Source organism: Juglans microcarpa x Juglans regia, chromosome 5S (genome assembly GCF_004785595.1).
Source record: "Juglans microcarpa x Juglans regia isolate MS1-56 chromosome 5S, Jm3101_v1.0, whole genome shotgun sequence".
NCBI lineage: Eukaryota > Viridiplantae > Streptophyta > Magnoliopsida > Fagales > Juglandaceae > Juglans > Juglans microcarpa x Juglans regia.
Window position 1 is genome coordinate 9,736,819 of NC_054603.1, and position 23,461 is coordinate 9,760,279.

The 23,461-nt window shown below is 36.9% G+C and overlaps 1 protein-coding gene and 1 pseudogene across 2 annotated transcripts; one reads left to right on the forward strand and one right to left on the reverse strand.

Annotated features, from left to right (window-relative positions):
* Positions 1-2,223: 2,223 nt before the first annotated feature.
* Positions 2,224-13,407, forward strand: LOC121267013 (annotated as a pseudogene).
* Positions 5,028-17,862, reverse strand: LOC121267014 (F-box protein At5g46170-like). Of its 2 annotated transcripts, XM_041170899.1 has the most exons (4): positions 16,286-17,862; positions 15,651-15,668; positions 6,021-6,030; positions 5,028-5,042 (listed from the first exon to the last, which is right to left on the reverse strand). In XM_041170899.1, the coding sequence occupies exon 1, from the start codon at positions 17,462-17,464 to the stop codon at positions 16,307-16,309; it is 1,158 nt and encodes a 385-aa protein (XP_041026833.1). In that variant the 5' UTR covers positions 17,465-17,862; the 3' UTR covers positions 5,028-5,042; positions 6,021-6,030; positions 15,651-15,668; positions 16,286-16,306. The 2 variants fall into 2 exon arrangements, with proteins under 2 accessions (XP_041026833.1, XP_041026832.1); XM_041170898.1 differs by lacking the exons at positions 5,028-5,042; positions 6,021-6,030 and having other exon boundaries at positions 15,281-15,668.
* Between the last annotated feature and the right edge of the window lie 5,599 nt (positions 17,863-23,461).

Here is a 23,461-nt window from a genome sequence, read left to right on the forward strand (position 1 = left end):
TGTGAATAATACTAAAATAGTTTGTAAATAATAATAAATTATCTAAGTTAAGATGTTTTATAGAGTTTTAAAAAATGAGATAGAAAAAATTGAATAAAAATATTATAAAATTAAAATATTATTAAAATATAATTATTATTTTTAAGTTTGAAAAAATTAAATTATTTTTTATATTTTATTTAAAAGTTTATAAAAAATTAAAATTAAAAAATATTTATATTTATAATATTTAAATATTAAAATAAAATTAGATAAAAGTCTTGCTATTTAAACTATGCCTTAAATTTCTTCTTTAATATTTAGGTGGGGAACTTTAGAAGCTGCAGGCTACTGATGGTATCTCCTCAAAATAGGGGAATTAGTAGCTAGGTTAGGCTATGCTGAAGACAGGCAGGCATGGCCCCTCAGCATCCCTAAAAAACTTGAAAAATGTTTTTATTTTTTAATGCACTTCAATCCTCCACCATGTCTATTTTCTAGCTTTGCTGTGGCCTCCAATTTTTTTTTTGAAATGTGCATTAGATCAGTTTAGGATTTCCAATGCATGTTGTGAGAGTTAAATATATTTAAATAACTACAAATTACATGTTTTAATTTTTTTTTTCCAATTATGAGAAACTATACATTAGAAATTATTGTATTTTTTATGTTTTCTTTGCTTGAATATATATAGTGATCTTGCTGCTATATATCAAAATTACTAATATATAATTCCCAAGCTTGCACCAATTAACTTCTTCAAGGAACCTCATAATTATTAATCTCTTGATAAAATATATCCATCATAATAGATTATTTATTAATTTTTAGTTCTACTTTTTTTTTTTTTTTTTTATAAACCTTCAAATATAAACACTATTAATTAAATTGATAAAAGAATTTAAGACTTGAACCATTTTATTGCTTATTTCTCTCATATTATAATTAACTCAGAAAAAAAAAAAAAGAATTCTGATAAACTACAGGCAGTACTATATTTTCAATAATATATATATTGTGGTCAATAAATCCAATTGCTGTCATAGTGTACTGTTCTACTTTCAATTTGTTTTGGATTACATGCATTTTCCTATAGTTTTGCATCAAAATGGAAGACAATTAGAATAGGATTTTGTGACAATATTATACCATACATTAAATTTTGGATCAATTCGATCGGTTCGAAATATAATTTTGTTAATTATTTTGATGATCTAGAGTTTTAATTTGTTGTTGTAATTTTTATCAATTTTGTTTTGATCATCTGTTCAATTTATTTATATATTCAACCAGATCAACACATGCATATATGCATGAGATCCAAGATGAGTTCATTTGACAAATACCCTAGTCTTAATTTGTTTCCTTGATATATATATATATATATATATAGCTCTTGATCATAAATCTCCCCAGTCCTCCATTAATTAATCTCAATTAATTACTCATTAATAGTACTGCAAGAATGAGAAGAAAATGACAAGTACTAGATCTAAATGGAATTAGTGGAAATGAAAATGATGCAACTACTCATCATGCATGATCATCTATCTCAGTACTACAACACTACTTCCTGCTGATGATCCATCAGAAGTTTGGTGTCCAACTGAACATTAATGCTATATCTGTTGCAACCTGCTTCTTCTTCTTTTGCCCAAAAATTTAACAAACATCTTAACCACTAAAATTCATTACTCCGCTAGCTTATAAACTGCAATGCAATCCCCCCCCCCCCCCCCCCCCCCCCGGTTTTAAGAGTAATAACTAGATACAGTTATGGATTGTGCAAGCGCGATTCATTCCTTTTGAAAAAGAGTAGAGTCTATTTATTAAAAAGTTATTTTTTTATGTAAATTTTATATTTATTTACTTTTTTTAAAGAGAGTGTGCAATGATTGTAAATATCATTTCTCTGATTCATCACTAATAATTTTAATTAAATTGTTTGATCATTTAATTAAAATGAGAATACAATGTGGAGTTACAATTCCAATTCAAGACAACTTTTCTTATATCATATATATATATATATATCTATATATATCTATATATATATATATTGAATCACAATTTGTCCAGAAAATGGGTAATTATTTATTTTATATTTCTACAGCCAAATTAAATAGAAATTTATATATGTAAAGAAAAATAGATAAAAGATAATGGCAAAATAGCAGAAAGGCGAAGAAGGAGGGGCAAAATGCAAAGGAGATTTTAAAACAACTGAGGGAACGGCGCAGTGTGTGTCATTTCCCGATAAGCCCGGTGATTTTGCTCGAACGGGGAAGAAGAACCCTTTGTTACTTCTCTCCTTTAGGGCTCTTTTGAACCTCTCTCTCTCTCTCTCTGCAATTCCCTTACATTCCCCCACAACCCCGGATTTTCCTTTCACTTTCTCACCGACCAAACAAACGAACCAACCCTATTCCTCTCTCTCTCTCTCTCTCTCTCTCTCTCTCTCTCTATATATATATATATATATGTCTCTCCTCTTCGACCAGTCCCGTAGTGTAAGTGCCGGTCTCTTTCCAAATTTTAGCTCCTTAATTTTCCTCTGTCGAACTGAATTTTGTATATTTTTTTCATTAGCTGTACTGGATAAAACGACGAGTGAACTAAAAGTGACGGGAAGGAACTGAAACAAAGAAACAATAATTGGAAACTCGAAGTGCACCAAGTCCGCCCTCTTGACGGGAGTTCCGGAAACACAGAACTTCCAAGAAAGGTCTTCATCTTTGATCTCTCTTATCTTCTACTTTTTTTTTTTTTTTTTAGTTTTTTTGGATCTCTTACTCAGGGTTTCGGAAATCGAAGAGAAAGATATCGGAGAGTTTTGAAGAATATTGTTAAAAAACTTATAGGTTTGGTTTCTTTGGTGTGTGGGTTAGTAAGAAGGAGATTATCTAATTAAGAAGTTGATGGATGTATTTTCGAATGAGCTGAAATTGCAGGTTGCGATTCAAGGAGCTTTAGAACCACAGATCTGCTGTGAGCTCTGGGTGCTTATCCAAATTGTCTAAAATCAAACGAAGTTTCTCAATAACTATAACAAATACAAAGCCGAGGAACCGAGAGCTTAACACCTGTCAGACTCCGACCAATCTTCAAAGTATGCAAAATTTATTCTTTCTCTCTCTCTCTCTCTCTCTCTCTCTTCCCTGTCTTTTGTTGGTACTATACGGACAGTGTTTTTATTAATGGGTTTGAATTAATTATTATTGAAATGGTTAAGCTTGGTAGAATGTCTGGCATTTTTAGGGCCAGCGAAAGCTTTAAATAGGGACTAGAGATGGAAAAGAGGGTTAGGCTCAGATCGGTGAGTGGCATGCTATTTTCTGCCGCTTGAATCTGAAGCACAGAGGCTCAGATCATGGTAATAATATATAGGGTTAGTACCTTTGCTAAAGTTTCTCGTCTTTAAAAGCGTCCACTAAGCTTTTCAAGTCTTTAATGAGAGAGGAGGCATAAGACTCTGAAGCCTCGTAGCTGTGCGTGGACGAAGCAAAACCAAAGTCAGATCTCTGATCTCTCTCTCTCTCTCTCTCTCTGTGAGCTCTGTAAGGACTGATGAGATGCTAAAGCAGCGTACAGCGTGTATACGTATTAGCTATTAAGCATCTGACCCTTTCAGTTTTCTTAACTCGCTTTTGTTTTGGTGGGTAATTTTTGCTTTTGGGGTTTGCAGGGGGCTGTGAGGAGGCTGAGGCTCTGAGGCCGATTCAGGCTTTGCTTTTGAAAGGCGGTCTCTGGTGTGGTCTGCGACTGCAAAAAGCTTAAGCAAGAGCTACTGCTAGCCTTCACTGACTTGGACGGTGATATATCGATCGGTAGCGTAAAAAAATGCCTTTTTATCACTAAATAGCCAAAGTACTCAATGAATTATCGTCATCAATATGCATAGGACACTGCAACCCCACCTGCACTCTCATCACACCTCTTTCTCCATCTAAGGATAAAAAATATCGATTTTCTCTCTCCATCTCTCTATTTATATTTCTCTCTCTAGAAGTAGCAGAAGGATAAGAGAGAGAGAAAAAAAAAAAAAAAAAACTAAGTAGGTGTGTTCAATTGTACGAGTTTCTGTTTGAGAAAGGCATGAAAGTGGTATGGAGGTGGAGGATATTCATGAGCAGGCACCAGCTTGTAAGTTCCCTAGGATTGGAAATGGCAGAAATGATTCTGGCAAGATAGGCTCGAAAGGGGTTCCTGACCACTACCCAGATGATGAGGAAGATGGAGAACTCAACAGGGTTGGCCCAGGAAGCGATGCCGGTGGGAATGTCAACCGGCTTCGCGGCTGGAACCATTCCCGCATCATTAGGGTTTCTCGGGCCTCGGGTGGCAAGGATCGCCACAGCAAGGTCTGGACGTCCAAGGGTTTGAGAGACCGGAGGGTTAGACTATCGGTAGCCACGGCGATTCAGTTCTATGATCTTCAAGATCGGTTGGGTGTCGATCAGCCTAGCAAAGCTGTGGAGTGGCTGATCAAGGCGGCGGCCGATGCTATTGCTGAGCTTCCATCACTAAGTACTTTTCCCGATACCCCGAAGCAACTGAGCGATGAGAAGCGGGCGAACGGGGGTACGGAACAAGGGTTTGATTCAGCTGAGGTTGAGTTAGATGGTGACCCCAATTTCCAAAACCAAAGCCAGCACCTTTCTTTGTCCAAGTCCGCTTGTAGCAGCACCTCGGAGACGAGCAAGGGCTCCGGTTTGTCGCTCTCGCGGTCCGAAATCAGGGTCAAGGCTCGTGAGCGGGCAAGGGAAAGAGCAGCTAAAGAGAAAGAGAAGGAAAATGACTCTCGCATTGCTCAAAACGTGAACCAGATTTCCCACAATGCTTCGTTTACGGAGCTTCTCACCGGTGGAATCAGCAGTGTTAACAACAATGCAAATAGTCCCACTCGCTCAGGGCATCAAAACCCCGGCTGTGAGACTAATTTGTTTCATAAGGCGGCGGCGAGGCAGTGGACTGGTTCGACACCAATGGACTATTTCGACTCGGGGCTTCTGGGGCCTTCTTCCCGAGCCCATCATTCGTCGGGGTTTTCAGGTCAAATCCATCTGGGAAATTCCCTTCCAATGACGATGTCGGTTCCAGCGTTCAATTTATCAGGGGATAATCATTCAGAGCTGCAACATTTCTCATTCGTTCCTGACCCTCTCATCCCGGTGGCTTCGGCGACATCACAGCCAGGCGGTGGGCCGGTTGACTACAACCTCAATTTCACCATTTCATCCGGCCAGCTTGCTGGTTACAATAATAGGGGACCCTTCAGTCCAATTCACCGTCTCTTTTGCCTCACCTCCAGAGGTTTTCTCCTATAGACGGACCAAACGTACCCTTCTTCATGGCTTCGGCACCTTCAGCGTCTTTAGCCATGGAGAATCACCATCACCACCAGTTCTCACCTGGAATATTCGACGGTCGCTTGCAGCTCAGCTATGGCGACGCTAGCCGGCATTCAGACCAGAAGGGAAAAGGAAAGAACTAAGTTCCTGTTAGATGAGCTATCATCTTCGCCCATCTTCTTCCTGGTAAGCTACCGAAATTTCGATCCTTACTTTTTTTTTTTTAATTTTCTATTAGTTTTTGCCTCCATCTTAGTTACATTGCTTCTCTATACCTGTGCTTGTTTGGTTCTTTCCCTCATCGATTACACGGGTTTTTACTTTCCCGTCTCTGATGTTTGTATGATTTTTTTTTTCTCTTCTTTTTGGATCTACGTGTTGTGTGCAATACCATGAACTGTTTTGCTTTCTTGGTAATCATAAAGAACTGAACCGCTGAGCACATTTTTTTGGGCGTCACTTCATGTTTATTTGATTCCTGCATGAATTGGTGTGAATAAAAGATCAGGTGGTTGTCTCCATGTTTGATCTCTTCCTGGTTTCCTTATCTCTAGCATCTGCAACTCCACGACAGGTGTTAGCTTGTGTATTGGCGAGGCCATGTGTTGGGCACTGAATGGAGTACTGGAGCAAGGTATACTTTTTTTAATAAAAATGATACGAAGCTCTTGGTAGCTTTAGAATCCCAACTTTCTTTTCTGCCCCCCAAAATTAACTTAAGCTGCACATGGCAGTAGCTCGGCGCACTGTCGTGTTCTGGAAAGCGTTGCTTAGGGTTTGAGTTGTTAAGTCGTTTGGTCTGGTGAATCAGACAATAGGCGTACGATAGGCTACGGCTGTTCTGTTCGGAAAGGCCATGCACGTAGCCAGTAAGGAAAATCACTGTTGCATCAATAGTAAAATTTTTTAGAAATAATAGTAAACTATTTATATAAATAGTAATAAATTGTTTATAAATAATAATAAATTAGTAAAAGAGATATGCTATATATCAATTATTATTTATTTACATTCTATAAGTTTTATAGGATGTATGATACGAGGTAATGAATAGTAGAAGATTTTTTCGTTAGTCTAAATGTCATAAGCCCCCACAAAGTGCCTTAATTTGTACAGGAGATAACTGATGGAGATGAATGAGACGTTTGGAGAAATTTGAAGAACGAAAGAAATAAAAGAAGTAATAATTAAAACACTTATAATTTTTTTTTTTTGGTCTGTATTTCATCAGCTAGCTAGGTTAGACTGTAAGTGAAAGAGGAAATTAGATTCAATGACTTTTAAACAAATGAAATTTTTATAAATTTCTTAGTGATGTACAAAAATAAAAATTAACAATGAATATTTTTTTTTTCTCAAAAAAAATTGTTATTAATGCACCCCTGGCTTGGTTTGGCAACATTAAGAACATTTCATAGTTGCCAAAACAACATGAAAACACCTTAGAAAAGAATTCTCAACCCAAAAAAAGTATAAAAAACTTCCACAAGGGAGAGCAAAGATATCTCCATGCACTGCCTTGCAAGTACATGTCCCATTGTCACTTCACTAAGCAGGGAAGAGGGTGTGGTTGGGAGATCTACCTCTCGACCCTAGCTAACACTAGGTGTAGAGAAGGGATCTCGATCCATTCTCATGCATGGAGGAGATTCCATCTCTGTGCTAGCTAGAGGGACATATTCTCTATATATGAATTGTGCAGGACGGAAGGGATATACCCTCATTGTTGTGTGCACACCAATGGGATCTGCACCATCGTGCAAATGGCAGAGACACATCTTCTATTCCCTCCTCCCCACATGATGCATTGTAAGGGAGATCAATACTAGCTTGTGTGGAGGAGGAATTACGTGGTCAAGGGGGATCAGATCATCATCACCCCTTGTTTATGGAGGAACCTCACGCACAAGAGGGAAGATCTATCCTCTGCACATTATGCGCAAGAAAGGAGATCTCTCCCCAGTGCTAGAACAAGCAAAGGTAGATATCTTCACCGTCCCCCTTTGTACATAAGGGGGATCGAGATCTTCCCTTTGCTCACCACCCACGGTGGGGTCATTTAGTCCGACCTTGCACAAGGCCAGGTGAGACTGAGATATCCCCCTTTCTTTGTGTGCATTAGGGGAGGTTTCTAGCTCCATCCCCCTAATTCTACACTCTGGATCAGTGGAGAACCACCCCATTATGATGTTTGGGGTGTTGGCGAGGGGTTCTCCCCAATTCCTCGCTTGTGAAGAGAACCCTAATCATGAGGGTTGGCATCCTAAGAGTGATCTCCATCACGCAGTGGACACCTGCAATGCAAAGGATCTCTTCCACCACATTAGCTAGGCAGTCCCTCATCATGTAAGAGGCCACCTTATGTAGTTTGGAATATCTATCTTAGAAAAATTCTTGTGCCTTCTTTTTGCTACTATCTAGTTTTTTTCTTTTCAAAAAAAGCTCAAGTAATTCCCAAGGGTATATAGGCCTATAAATAAACAATGCTATTCGCATGCAAGCTCTTCGAGATTCAGCTCGATATTCATACCCGAGTTCAATTTGATTATATTTTTATTGAATGGACCGTCTATGAACACAAAATTATGATCGATTATTTGTACAAGTATAAACTCAAATACCTTCATATTTATTATTTTATAGAGTAATATCTTCTACTTTATAATGAGAATACCGCTAAATATAAGTACTTAAAAATATAAGATGAAATCATATTCCTAATACTATGCATATTGTTTATCTTTATGAATATAGTCATTGATATATGTAGATCTAAAATACATAAAGATATTCACAAAAGCTCAAGATTTACTTGTTAAAGTAGATAAAGTTTTGCTAAAGGCCTTTGTACCGTCGATATTAGTCTGAACTTTGTTCCCGGACAATCGATCGGTACCAATAAAAAAAGTTATAGATAAAGTAATTATAATATAGAATTTAAAGAACATACTATCAAAACTAAATAGCTCTTGAATAAGTTCAAGCTCGCTTGAATAATATTAAATGAGTTGTTCGTAAACATAAAATGCAACTCGATAATAAACTTGAGCTTGACTCCGCATGTTCAAAATAAAAGTTAATTGAATAAGTCTTGACCCCCCATTACTCACTCAAACTCAACTCGTTTATACATATATTTGGCTTTGATCTGAAGTAATAATTTAAGTACTGTTATATGTTTGCTAAAAAAAAAGGATAAAAACTAATTGAAACCAATCTTTCTAGTTTTTCATGTTTTCTGTAGTGCCTAGTACTTCAGAATTAATTAGCTCCCACGCAATGCTTTAGAAAGTATACTTTGAGTTAAGTTTTCATCCAAATTTGAAAATGGATCATAACTTCGAAATTCATGAATAAGAAGCAAAATTTGTGAATAAATCATTTATACCAACATTAATTATATATTTCAGCAGTCATCTCACTTATGACAACATTAATTAACATATATACATATAACACACACATAAGAAACTTAATTACTTAATTGAAATACTTCTGTAGGTTATTTTGTCTTAAGGTTGACGATCGAGCATAATATTGATCATTATCTTAGGGCAAGTTATAATCTAATTAGTTAATTAAGGAAAAGGGAAATCATGAATTCTAATATAAGTTGCCATGAAGTTCTCTTTTATTACAGCTTCATCTTTCTTTTACGTCCGTTTTCTCATTTTTCTTTTGAATAATTTTATGTTTACAGCTTGAATTTGGAATTATATTATATTATATTATATTATATATATATATATATATATATATATATATATATATATGGGGCTAGCTCCATTTTCATGAACCATTAATAGGTACAATTTATATCCCATATAATTTTGAAAGCTTTGAGCTTTGCTCTTTTATATATATATACATATATAAGCCACGTCATCAATATACTATATATATATATGCCAAATATATACTATTTGTTAAATAATAATTAGGGTTTCTAAAAGCCACATGATGATCATTCACCTACTGTATATTGGTGTAATTATTATATAGTATTACCATCAAGTTAAATTTATAAAAAAATAACATGTCCATGAATTGAAGCATTAGTTTTATTTAAAAATATATTATATATACTGCAAATTATCAAAGCAAGAAGGTTTGCTCCTGTAATTTTCAACTAGTCCCGGCCACTGTATATCATTAATCAAAATTGTATAAAGTAGAAAACAATCTACCAAACTAAATCACTCATTCTACTTAAAGTTTATTTCTTATATAAAATTAATTAATATATTTAATTAAATTATTATTTATTTATTTAAAATTAGCTAGTAGTGATCTTTTAGTTTGTATTTCTCATCACTAACATATGGTATTTTTGCTTTGATAAATTGAAACAAAAAATCTATTTCTAAGCCAGTGCCGATCATAGCACACCTAGGAAATTAAGTGCTTACATGGCATAATTTTTTTGGAAGAGAAATTTTTGAATTTGAATCTTACAAATCAAATTTTTACCATTTTAAGTGATGTGGGTGGTGTGTTCTACACACTAGTTTGAGAATAGAATAACTCTAAATTTAAATATTTGCACACGATGTAGGTCTAAGCTTATTAGTACTTGATGAATATTGATGGGTTCAAGCTTTTGAAGACTAAAAGGTTACTGATTAATGAATAATGTGATATATAGCAGTTTAGTTGCATCAGTGTTTTAGGTAATAAAACAATCGTTCAAGAGAAAAAATAAAAAAAAGGATAAACAACCAATTAATACAAAGAACATTATATATATATAAATCGAATTAAAGAGGCAGATCACAAAAGAAATTGCATGCAGCAGTACTAGTAGAAGTAATCCTCAACTCAAATGAAAAACTCCTAATTAATAACATTGATCAGTTCCATGTTGTCCATAATATACCTAGTTAAAGTAAAAAAGTCATAACTTTTAATTCTGGAATCAGAATTAAAGAAATCTTGGCCATTGCTTTGGAAAGACAATTCAAAGTTCTCAACTTCATATTTTGTGAAGATCGATTTTCAAGTCAAGTTTCAACATTTATGTGGTCAAAAGTGCTTGTCAACATATTTTCCTAGAAACTTTCATGGGACTCTCAATTGATGATGAATTTCAGGTGGATTAATTTGTCTAGAGAGTTCATGACCTAGCTAAAACATGTGAGACTCTCGATCAAGCGATCGATCTTCTCCTCTCAGCAATATCTTGACATGACAAGTACAACATCTATATATGTAGTTTTTCTAGATTCAAAATTTTGCATTTTTAAATTTGGATCTTTATAACCTTAGACCTATATAAGAATCATTTTGCACGAACCTATAAAAAGAAGAATTATTTTGCACGAATTTTTTAGAGGAAGTTTACAGTACGTGTTGTCATTCCTATTTTGTGCTATATATGAGAGACAACCTCAAAAAAATAGATTTTATGCGCGCTTCTAGCTAGTACTCTCTAATATTTCTTACAGCTTTTGTAAACCACATAAAAAAACAAATATGATGATTTTTCTTTTTTAGTTGAGGCAAGTACGTACGTACTTCAGCAAGTAGAGTTCCAGTAGAAGAAACCCACTGATCATCTAGAGATTGTACATGTCATAGTTCTGATTGTTACTGTGATAAGGCTGCAAATAGTTTTGTTGGTATAAGTAGGGATTCTTGCTACTGTTATGTTCAAGGAAATGGTTGTAAAGATTTTGTAATTAGACTTCTTGTAAGTTAATTTTCAAATAGTGAATTAGTTTTTCTAAGTAGCTAGACTGCGCGCTTGCTTAAGAGTGTTTTAAGAAAGAGTTCTACTAAGCACTCTAGGAGATCTTTAAAATTTGGACATGAACTTTAGGAGATCTTAATTTATCTTTCCCTAGCTGCTAGTAACGAGCAGAGGGTAATGATCACTTGCAGCCCATCCAATACTATTCTCACTATGAAGAGAAACTATGAGTACTACAATGTTCCTCCTCTCACATAACAAAGTGCTTCAGATAAAACTTATGATGGGGCTAACCATGCATTTATGTACGTAACGGAGATCGAATATTGATTCTCAGTCTGTTGAATGCTCTCTGCACAATGGCACGCTATATATTGACTTGAATATATAGGTTGATAACATGTTTAAATTAGAATATTAACTATGAGCTAAAAAGCCTACACATGTTCTAAAACAACTTGTTGACTAAATATGATTAATGCATGCATTATACTGATAATTAAAGAGTAGTTTAAAATGTTTTTCACATCATGAAGGTGTAACCTGAAGGAATACCAATTGAAGAAAGCACAATAAGCACATGAACACCTCTCACTAAGGGGCATTTCACATATTCATACCAGTGGTCCTTGTGGTTTTGATCTATATGCTTAGATTGGAGTCTCAAAGTTATTGTCTTAAAGCACACTCCCTGATAAAGGCCGGAACAGTTACATTATATATAGTGAGTTGATTGGCTTTTTTCGACTGTAATTGTTCACACTGGAGATCGATTTCTTGAACTCTCTCTCTCTCTCTATATATATATATATATAGTAATGCTACTCATCATCCCAATTTTCATCATCCTTTTATCATTCTATGATGTGACATTAGATGATTGGAGATTATTATTATATTTTATTTGTAAACCTATTATCTAATGCTACATCATGAGATGATGAGAAATTAGATAATGAATAGATTTACTCATATATATATATATATATATACCGATCAATATATATATATATATGCCAATGTATATGGTTAGAAGTCGTGAATCACTTATATTAGAACTGTCTTTGGCCGTTTGTTTCGTTGGCATGTCCTATGCTGATATGGTCTCATATTGTCCCTTTTTTTGTTCTGTTACCTTATATGCTTTTTATTGCTAGAATTCATCCCTTTTCCTTTTGGAAAAGACATGAATCCTATACTGGCTGCCACTAGAACCCATTGTAGATCTTTCGGTTTTCTTTATTCCTAGAATTAGTGCTGATTCTTCTTGAAAAGGACATACAATGCCACACTTTACACTTTCTATTAGAAAATCAAGTACGTACATAATTTATGACTTCTGGCCGATGCTTTCATATTTCTCATGATTGTGGCCGTTGGTGCTATATATATATATATATATATATATATATATATATATATATATATATATATATATATATATATATGAGGATCATGCTTTGACCTGATCTGCACTTGTCTCTACTCATTGAATTTTGATTAATCTTCTTTTCGACTAGTATTTCTTGCCATCTAGTATATATAAAGAATGCAGTTGAAATCTTGCCATCGAGTGTCGTAGTTAAATCAGTGACTCATGTCCTGATTGAAGATCTATTCATTTGAGATTCTGATTGTTTTTATTATTTAATCTGATCATAATCTAAATATAAAATGATACGAAGATCAGAACTGGCTACACAATGTGATCAACAATACTTCAATACATTAATATGACTTGGTACATATATCTCTTTTCTTCACGAAGCTTATCATTCTTCAATGAGATAATATATATATATATATATATAATTATTTATCTGACTGTATATGTCATATTTTGATTGGTACAAAAATTGTTTGCATGTTGGCGGAAGCAGCTTCCAACTGCGGTTTCTCCATGGATCCCTTTTCTCCTCAGTGAAATGTATATATACTTATAATGATTTTTGGTCCAGTATTAATTTGAATGACAAAAAGTCTTCTTATATAATTTGGATGATGAACAGTGCTGATATATAGTGGCAAACGCTCATATTAATGCAGGGAAATTATGAATTAAGGAGATCATCATCACCATCATCATCATCATCTAAGCGCGCGCAGGCCAGGGGCCAGCAAGCAAGACGTACGTACGTGGGTGAGCAAATGCACGTACGCCTTAGCTGCATAGCTTAATAAGTACCCCCTCCCCCTCCCATTAATGCAATTACGTTTTACGCTTTGGAAATTGTTTTACGTCTGATTTCAAGTCATTCGGCTTGCCTGGATAGATTTTATGATCATTTAGTCGAGCCTAGCTAGCTAGCAGCTCGCAATATTGTGTGTTTTTAATTGAATAATATGACATAATTACAATTCAATTGAAGCTATTCTTTTGAATATTTACTTGATCTGCAAAATCATATTGTCTCTCATGTACGTACCTTTTTGCATGGTTGAGAATAACATGAGTTTTGTGATGAGTCTAGTCTTCTCTTCTCATCACATATATATACCAGAATTAACGACTTGATGAAGATGGTAGGTAATACATCCGTACGTAGCTTGAGTGTGTGTTTATATTAATTTCTCACAAGATTCCTCTCCCCTTAACTCGATCCATTTGATGATGATCTAATAATAGCTAGGATTTATAATTAACAGAATCATCAATATGGTCAGGACATCCTCAATTAATATTAATAACAATTTCATTTTTGTTAGAATCGAATTAACATATATAAACAAAGGTAGACTTGTAGGTGGTGAATGCAGAGCTTGACAACATAAAGGTTTGGGCATGTCTAGTTGTTGCTACCTACAAAAGCCTAACCCTCTCCTCCTTTGTCGCAAAAAAACCAATCAAACATTTATGCCTCATTAGATTGAGATGAAGATAAATTAAGATTAAAATTAAAAAGATAAATAAAATATTATTAAAATATTTTTTAATTTTATTTTTATTTTAAAATTTTAAAAATATTAAATTATTTATTTTATTTTGTATGAAAATTTAAAAAAATTATATTGATGAAATGAGAAGTTTTTAAAATTCTCAAAATTTTAAGTTTGATAGTAAAAATGTTTGAGAATATTAGTAATAATAAAATATTAAATAATAATAAAATATTAAATAATAAATAATAATAAAAATAAATAAAAAATAATAATAAAATAAAAGATAATAATAAGAGTGGAGTAGCGAAATTTATGCTTCAATAAAAAAGGATAATAATAAAAAATAGAAGCCACTTCATAATTATTATTATTGAAAATAAAATCTTGTGAAAGAAGTTAGGTGAGAATAAATTCTATGAAAACCAATCTCTCATAATCAATGCTTCTGTTGAATGACGTGTCAGGTGTAACGTGGCAAGCTAAGAACGCCAAAACAAAAAGATGGGACAAAAGCAGTCACGGAGTTGAATTTAAATAAGTTGAATTATTTACAAAATTTATTTAAGATGAATATAAATGTATTTAAATATTAAAATAAATTAAAATATATTTATATAGAGTTAAAAAAATTATAAATTTCATATATAAAAAAATATTGAGTTAAAAAAAATTCTGAATTATATATGTAAAGAAATTTTAAGTAGACTGATATTGAGAATTGAATTTACCTCAATCTGTTTCAACATCCAATCAGGGCCATATAGAGCTTTGCTATTAAATCAAAACCATCAGTTTCAGTGATTCACGCACTAAATGCGTTTTCTACTCTATACCTATAGCCTCTCTCTGACCAGCAATTATCAGCATCAAACGTAGTGTCGGTGTTACCCTGTGTCAAAAAAACTCCAATGCCTATCCTAGCAATTCAAATGTTTGCCCATGAATTCTCACTGTTTGGCATGTTTTCTTTCTGAAGTCACCTCAATCAGAGACCTAAATTCTGTGCAGCAATTGTCATGCAATCTCTGTCAGAATCGGAATTGTATATCAAGTAATCTTTGTAATCTAGAAAGACTCCTAATATATAATCAAATCCGTACATATCTGAGTCTACAACTCGTCTCAAGCTCGCCCTTTGATCTGGACATGCAACTTGAATATTTCACAATGGCGTAATAAAAAATCCAAAGCAATTTCAGAGAAGACAACCAGAAACACCAATAACCAGTCATACAAGAAAAAAGTCAGGCCGTTATATTGTCAATATTTGTTAATAGGGAATAGAAATGCAGGACCATGAAACCTCTAATGACAATAAACGCCATGGTAAATCCCCCTTTACCCCCACACTACACGACCTGATGTTCATGCTACGAGTAACTTAGAACGAAGCAGAAGGATAGTACATTTCTGTATAAAGTATATGACAAGCATGACATATTCGCACCAGCAATATTCACATACAGATGCGAAAAAAGGAAAGTAAAAGACTACAAACTGAAAGATCATACAACATCATTCTAGTTGCACGAGTGCACCCTTTTACAAGTATATGCCTTTAGTTTAAAACAACTAGAAGATGCATTTCCACCATCTGTTTAAGCATGAAAGGAGAGAGAGACTAGCATTGCTTGCATTTTAACCGGGGATTGGTGTTTCCTTGGCAGTCCAATGCAAGATTTGGACTGGCATCCAAATCCAGATACAAGGAAATTTGTCTTCTAATTCCCTGTTTTGCCAAAAACATGTCTTGAGTGATTGCGCTTTCCCTGGAAAAGTCCAAGTTCAAAGAGAGAGGTGTACAAGACATGTAAGAATGCTTCATCGGTATATTCTGATTTACTTCTTTCAACTAGAATAATTTACAGGAGAGAACGAGAATAAATTCAAAACAGAAAACAATGCAGGAAACTGATGCATTCGTACTACAGCTGAGCCTCAGTCGATATGATATGCAGTGAGCCAGTTGGGGGTGGGGGAGAGGCCGATCATTTCTGTTTTTTTATTCCCCATCATCACCTCATAAACCATCAAGAATACAGCTAACTCGAATCATTTAGTTCTCCCTCTAACCACAACAAATTAGAAGTTCAACAAAATTGAAACTGACCAAAACATTTTTTTCTATGTTTTGGGCACAATAATATTGAGGTGCCCAAAACGTTAAAAGATGCATCACTTTGACAACAGGATCAATCTCAAAGCCAAAAGAATTATTGTTTCCTAGAGAATTGCCATCTAGTGGGTAATGTGTAAACCTTCCCCCCTCCAATAGTTCAAGCACAATTAACAGCACACGAAACCAAATCAATACATCAGACAAATTTGAGGGAAAAAGAAATCCAATTCTCTTCACTTTAACAATAACGATATGCAACATTTATACCTCAGATCCCATTGCTCACAATCAGAAGGAGTTCATCTCAAGACAGTAAGTCCGCCGCTTCACCAGTATCTTTGCCGCAGTGCCGTATGGCTCCTCAAAAGCCGTGGAAACCCATGACACATCCGAAACTTCCTTCCTCGACATTGCCACCGCCGACTGCTCGCTGGGACGAATCGCCACCAGCGTCGCCCCCTTCAAAACCATCCCACCTGGCAGTTCCAAGTGCGGTGCGTACCAAAGGCGCATATTAAGCGCAGGCACTTGCGTCCTCTTTGATGACGACGAAGCCGACAAGGGCTTCACTCTCAGCTCCTCGAGCTGATCCCTGTTCATACACAATACGCCCTGCCCATCCGCATCGGTCAGCACCAGATTATCAAGAGTCTTGTGCTCCGAAATGATCGGCTCGAGCAAGTAATGCCTTGCCGAGGCCGCGATCAAGGAGCTGATAGTCCAAACGACTCGTAGCTTGAGGCCCCCATTCGTATAAAATGACTCCGGAATGCTTCCGTTATCGTCACCTCCACCTCCATTGTTATTGGTACAAAACCCATCTCCATCATTGTCGTACGCGCTCTTCGAAGAGTAGACCACCGAAGACGCGCCGAGAATGACGCAATTGTCGAGAGTAGAACCGAAATCGGCCCTCCACTTCAACAAAACGCCGTCGTCAATGCCCAATTCGCCGCTGGGGAGCTCGATGCGAAGGAACCGAACCTCGTTAAAGTTTTTGAGAACCTGGGTCGGGGAGTGGTGGGTGACGCCGCACTGGTCGACCTCACCATCCTCAGCGAGGAACAACGACGAGGAAGAAGACGACCCGGAAGAAGACGGTCTCTTGGGGCCGCCCAGGAATTGGTTCAAGAACTGGAAGGGTTTGACGATGGTGCCAAAGAAAACAAAACGGAAGAGATTGGAGAAGGGGTTGCGGGATTTGTCGGAGGAGGAGGAAGGAGAGGAAGTGGTGGAATCGTCGTCGGAAATGACGCAGTCGACACGGACGACAACGTTTTCGACCTGGCGGACGAGGGAGTGGAACCGACGGGAGACGACGCAGCAGCGGCCGAGAGCCTTGACGTCGCCGATCTTGTTGAAGACAAGGAGGAGGAGGGAGTCGGGTAATCGGTCGAAGTGGTCGATGAGTAAGTCATCGGGTCGAACAGAGGCCGACGGAGACATTGTATCAACAGTGGGCTTCGGCTTCCGCCTAAACCTGAAAAGAGATATATAGGCAGAGGGAGAGAATACGGGTCGGTAAAAAGATGAGAAGAAGTGTGCGGGGAAAGTGGGTTAGGCGTAGATCTGGGAGACGATAAGGCATGGGTTTGATTTTGAGATTGAGATGGAGATTTGGGAGAGAGAGAAAGAGAGATGAGAAACCAACCCAAAAAACATAAAAAACCGTAATCGTTCGTCTTACAGGGAGATAGAATTGTGGAAATGGTGGAGGAGACACCTCGGGGAAGAAGAGAGGATCATTGAAAGAGAACGAGACGGATCACGGAATCGAGATCGACAGACGAGAGAGAGAGAATCTTGATTAATGCGCGTTACAGCTCAGAAAAAACAAAATGGAGTTTTGCAGTGATCGTTGTTACAAACCATATACTATATTTATATTTATTTTTATTTTTTTTAATTTTATTTTTTTAAATTTATTAATTTCTTTTACTCATCATCTATATATCATACATTTGATAAAAATAAATAAAAAGATTATATATAGTATGTAGTATAAAAATGTTAGAATAAAATTTTTCAAACAAAACGGACATTGAGGTGTCTATGGCTATATGTTTGCACTGTGTTTTTGTATATTATTTTTCCTTCTAAAAGTTTTTGCTAATTTCTTGATGAAAAAACCTTAAGATCAGCCACTATTTGGATGCATCTAATCGCACACTTTACGTGTTGATTAGAGCATTGCTTTCTCTCTCTCAAACTCAATTCACAATAGATGAAATTATTTTCTTCCTCTCTTCCTTGTGTCGTCCCCCACCTTCTTTTGTTCCTCCCTCCACTCAAAGTCGTCGTGTAACTTTCACTGCCCTGCCCACGCAAAACTGAAATTTTCCTGCCAAGTTCCTCAGCATATCTCATACACCGTAGCCACTACTCAGCCACTCAGTTCTTTGTACTAGCAACTGCCTCCACGTTCGGGAGGCAACCTAAGCCACCTCGACGTGTACCCAAGCCTCCACCTAGCACCACCATCACCAAGTTACCGGAAACCATTACTAGTGGCCCTTTGTTTTAAGCCCCTGAAAACAAAGCATTTTTTCCCTCGCTCTGCACCTCTACTGCCAGCAACGCAAGTTGCCAGCCACTCGCCACTGTTCATCGTGCCTTAGTCGTGAGACGCTTCCCCGCGGACTTGCACCGACCACTATCATTGTAACTTCTGACCTCTACTGTACCGGTCATAGAAAATTTATAGAGGTAGTGTTATGTGTTTCTCCATTGAAATAAAGAAAAATACTCACGTTGCCACCAGTTGATCCAGCTCTAGACCCACGACGGAGCAGTCGTGAATCACCAATGTAACCAGAAGACGCCAGTGGTATACCATAGGCTCGTCGTTTCTCCTCATGGTAAACTCTTGCCGATCGTGTTCCTCGGTTTCTTTACCTCTCACGTCGAGGTACAAAAGAAGATGGGCAGGCGACGGGAAGGGAGGAGAGCTAGGCAGCGGAGTTGTGTGGACGGAGGAACGTCGCTTGGGGTCGCTGGATAGAGACGGCGTCGCCGGGGGTGGTGGCCAGAGGAAGGACGCGACGAGGGCGAGGGAAGAGTTTTTTTCGCGCGGGACAAATTTGAATTGGGGAAGAAAACAAAATCGTAAAACTAGTAAAACACACGTTTTGCATTATTAAAAAAAAAAAAACCCACATAGAGTGTGCAATGTGTGCACCGCTACAGTGACTGCTCCCTAGGAGAACTCTTTCCTACAGTGACTGCTCCCTAGGAGAACTCTTTCTTAATAAAAGAAATATTATTTCTCGTAATGAAACCATATTTAATTGTATTATGAATTTTAATATTGAGTGTGAGGATTAATAATTTTATTTTATAAAATCTTAATATTTAAAATTTTACTAATAATATATTTTTCTTAGAAATTATATGATTGTTCTAAGAAAAATTTTATTTATGAGCTAGTGTGGATAACACACATAGTAAAGTATTTATCTGACATCATTTATTTAGGAAGAAAAAATTTAAAATTTAAAATTTAAAATTTAAAATTTAAAATTTAAAATTTACAAATCAAATCTTATCATATAAATAATGTGGGTAATGTGTTCTATATATCGTATTGAAAGTATAATAACTCTTGTACAAAAAGATAAAATGGTGTTAGAATGACATAATATAGCTCCAATCGCTTGTGTGAGGGGGTAAAATACACCAGGCTCAAAATGGTTCTCAAGACCAAGCCCATTAAGGGGCCATAACTAGAAGATAAAGGAAGAGAGAGAGAAATGAGACAGAAAAAGGACAAGGGAAGGCAATGCGTAATGTGTCAGGAGAGAAAATTGATGATTTGACATAAAGTAAAGGGAAGTGATATAAAGCAAAAGGGGGCAGGAGATAAAGGGGACAGGGTACCTACGGTCTCAGAGACTTTTATTTTGAATGCTTAGAGGGATTTTTGGCCAGGCTTCTTGGGGGGCTTCTTCGTCAGCTACTTCTCCAACCTCTAGAGAGAGAGCTCCAGAGAGAACATCTTCTCCACCAAGTATATTTTCAATTCTCATTGTACAGTGAGAAATGAGAGACTATGAGAGATTGTGAACAAGCATATTATAATGGAATCTCCTTATTTTTTGTGCATTTAAATATTGTTTATTGCCATGAACATACGCACAGACACCTTATAGCCGCACTGGATTATCGCCAGGGGCTCCACACCTCACCGATCGAAACCCAGCTCACCTCTATGCATCTGGGAATGGATCTTTCTCCCTTCCGGGCTGCGCCCTTTTTGACATTAACAGCTTGTTTTATGTATCAATTTGATATTCACTGACTTGGACAATAAATAGTTGTATCAAATTTTCATGATAAAATTGGTAACATCCCAAGTACATAATTTCTTTTTCTTATTTATCTTCAATGTTGATGTCATGTTTCATATTCCAGGCAACTCATCGGTTTCACCGTTAACCTACAAAATCCACCAGGGTGAAGGCTCAGGGTGGTAAGGGACACCTCCGATGCATAAGTTAGGATCAAGTCTCTTGTGAGAAGTTCGCATATAGAAAGTATTTGAGAAAGTGAGTATCCTTTACCTGAGCTAATAAATGGCTTTATATACCTTGGCAGGGTGGTCTCGAGTACTCCTTAACTACAGTGCAGGGTGTATACCAAGCGCCACACTAATGGCAAGGTGTCCGCCTGTCATGCAAGTTGTTGTCTTGTCGCATCATACAGGACCCAGTCGTACTCCCACGTCTATCCTTTGTGGCAGGAGTGAGGAATGTGCGCCCACCACTGCTACCTCGAGGACAGGCTGGTGGTAGGCTCCAAACACTACTTGATGCCCCTTTTGACTAGTGCGGCGTGGCGTCCCTTGTCCAATTGCGTGAGGAGTTGTTCATACAAGTGAGATGATTGTCTCTTTTCTCTTCCTGTGTACGTACCCCGCGGGCCTTGCTCGACCCCTCGTTAGGAGTGGGCTGTGTACCTACCAACTAGGCTCTCATGGAAATGGGTTAGTCAGGCCAACATAGGAAGGTGGGAAATAGGGGTGGGCAAAATTCTGAGATTTCAGACTCCGTCCGAAATCCAATCCAACTCCGACTCCATCGGAGTCAGAATGGTCAGAAAACGGTGTTAGAGGGAGGAATGGCTCCGACTCCTGATGTCGGAGTCGGAGTCGAAGTTCATTGGAGCTCCGACTCCGACACCAATTTTTTTTTTTGAAAAAAAATCAGGTGTAAAACTACGTCGTTTTACACCTGGATTTTTTCCAAAAAAAAAAAAAAAAAATCAAACGACGCCCTTCCACTTAAAGTGGAATGGCGTCGTTTGATCATACGGGGGGTCCAAAACGCAGGACCCCCTTCCCTTCCCTTCCCTTTCCTTCTCCCTTCTCGGCTTCTTCCTTCTTCCTTCTTCCTCATTCTCTCTCAACTCTCAAGTCTCACGTCTAAACTCTGAAGTTTGAACGACTGAACCTCCACCTCGGCGCAACAATCCAATCCCTATCTGTTGCCGCCGTGAGTCCTTGCTCCTCCATAGTGCGCGACTTCAATCCGAGCTGACCCCTACAGTGAGAACCTAATTCCGAGCCCTAAGATTAATCCGATTCATAAATTCCTTAATCCGATTCCGAGCCCAATTCCAATTCTGGGTATTTTGTTGTGATTGAGATGATTTTTTTTGTAAATTTGTAGTAAGGAAATGTGTTTGGTAAAGTGTGTAATGTGTTTGTAAGTTTTGTTGTATGCATGCAATGTGTTTGATAAAATGTGTAAGAGATGTTTCTAAGTGGGGTAGGAGCCTTTGATGGTCCAACCAACATGAAAGATATTGATTGTAATATTGAGAATATATTCCCTTACAAACATGAGGGCAGTGACTGCTCCCTAGAAGAACTCTTTCTTGATAAAAGAAATATTATTTCTCGTAATGAAACCATATTTAATTGTATTATGAATTTTAATATTCAACGTGAGGATTAATAATTTTATTTTATAAAATCTTAATATTTAAAATTTTACTAATAATATATTTTTCTTAGAAATTATATGATTGTTCTAAGAAAAATTTTATTTATGAGCTGGTGTGGATAACACACATAGTAAAGTGTTTATCTAACATAATTTATTTAGGAAGAAGAAATTTAAAATTTAAAATTTACAAATCAAATCTTGTCATATAAATAATGTGGGTAATGTGTTCTATATATCGTATTGAAAGTATAATAACTCTTATACAAAAAGATAAAATGTTGTTAGAATGACATAATATAGCTCCAACCGCTTGTATGAGGGGTAAAATACATCAGGCTCAAAATAGTTCTCAAGACCAAGCCCATCAAGAGGCCATAACTAGAAGACAAAGGAAGAGAGATGGAAATGAGACAGAAAAAGGACAAGAGAATGCAATGTGTAATGTGTTAGGAGAGAAAATTAATGATTTGACCTAAAGTAAAGGGAAGTAACGTAAAGCAAAAGGAGGCAGGAGATAAAGGGGACAGGATACCTACGGTTTCAGAGACTTTTATTTTGAATGCTTAGAGGGATTTTTGGCCAGGCTTCTTGGGGGGCTTCTTCTTCAGCTACTTCTCCAACCTTTAGAGAGAGAGCTCCAGAGAGAACATCTTCTCCACCAAGTAGATTTTCAATTCCCATTGTACAGTGAGAAATGAGAGATTATGAGAGATTGTAAATAAGCATATTATAATAGAATCTCCTTATTTTTTGTGCATTTAAATATTGTTCACTGCCATGAACATACGCACAGATACTGTATAGCCGCACTGGATTATCGCCAGGGGCTTCACACCTCACCGATCGAAGCCCAGCTCACCTCTACACATCTGGGAATGGATCTTTTTCCCTTCCAGGCTGCGCCGTTTTTGGCGTTAACAGCTTGTTTCATGTATCAATATGATATTCACTGACTTGGACAATAAATAATTATATCAAATTTTCATGATAAAATTGGTAACATCCCAAGTACATAATTTCTTTTTCGTATTTATCTTCAATGCTGATGTTGTGTTTCATATTCCAGGCAACTCATCGGTTTCACCGTTAACCTACAAAATCCACTAGGGTGAGGGCTCATGGTGGTAAGGGACACCTCCGATACATAAGTTAGGATCAAGTCTCTTGTGAGAAGTTCGCATATAGAAAGTATTTGAGAAAGTGAGTATCCTTTACCTGAGCTAATAAATGGCTTTATAAACCTTGACAGGATGGTCTCGAGTACTCCTTAACTACAGTGCAGGGTGTATACCAAGTGCCACACTAATGGCAGGGTGTCCGCCTGTCATGCCAGTTGTTGTCTTGTTGCATCGTACAGGACCCAGTCTTACTCCCACGTCTATCCTTTGTAGCAGGAGTGAGGAAGGTGCGCCCACCACTGCTACCTCGAGGACAGGCTAGTGGTAGGCTCCAAACACTACCTGATGCCCCTTTTAACTAGTGCGGCGTGGCGTCCCTT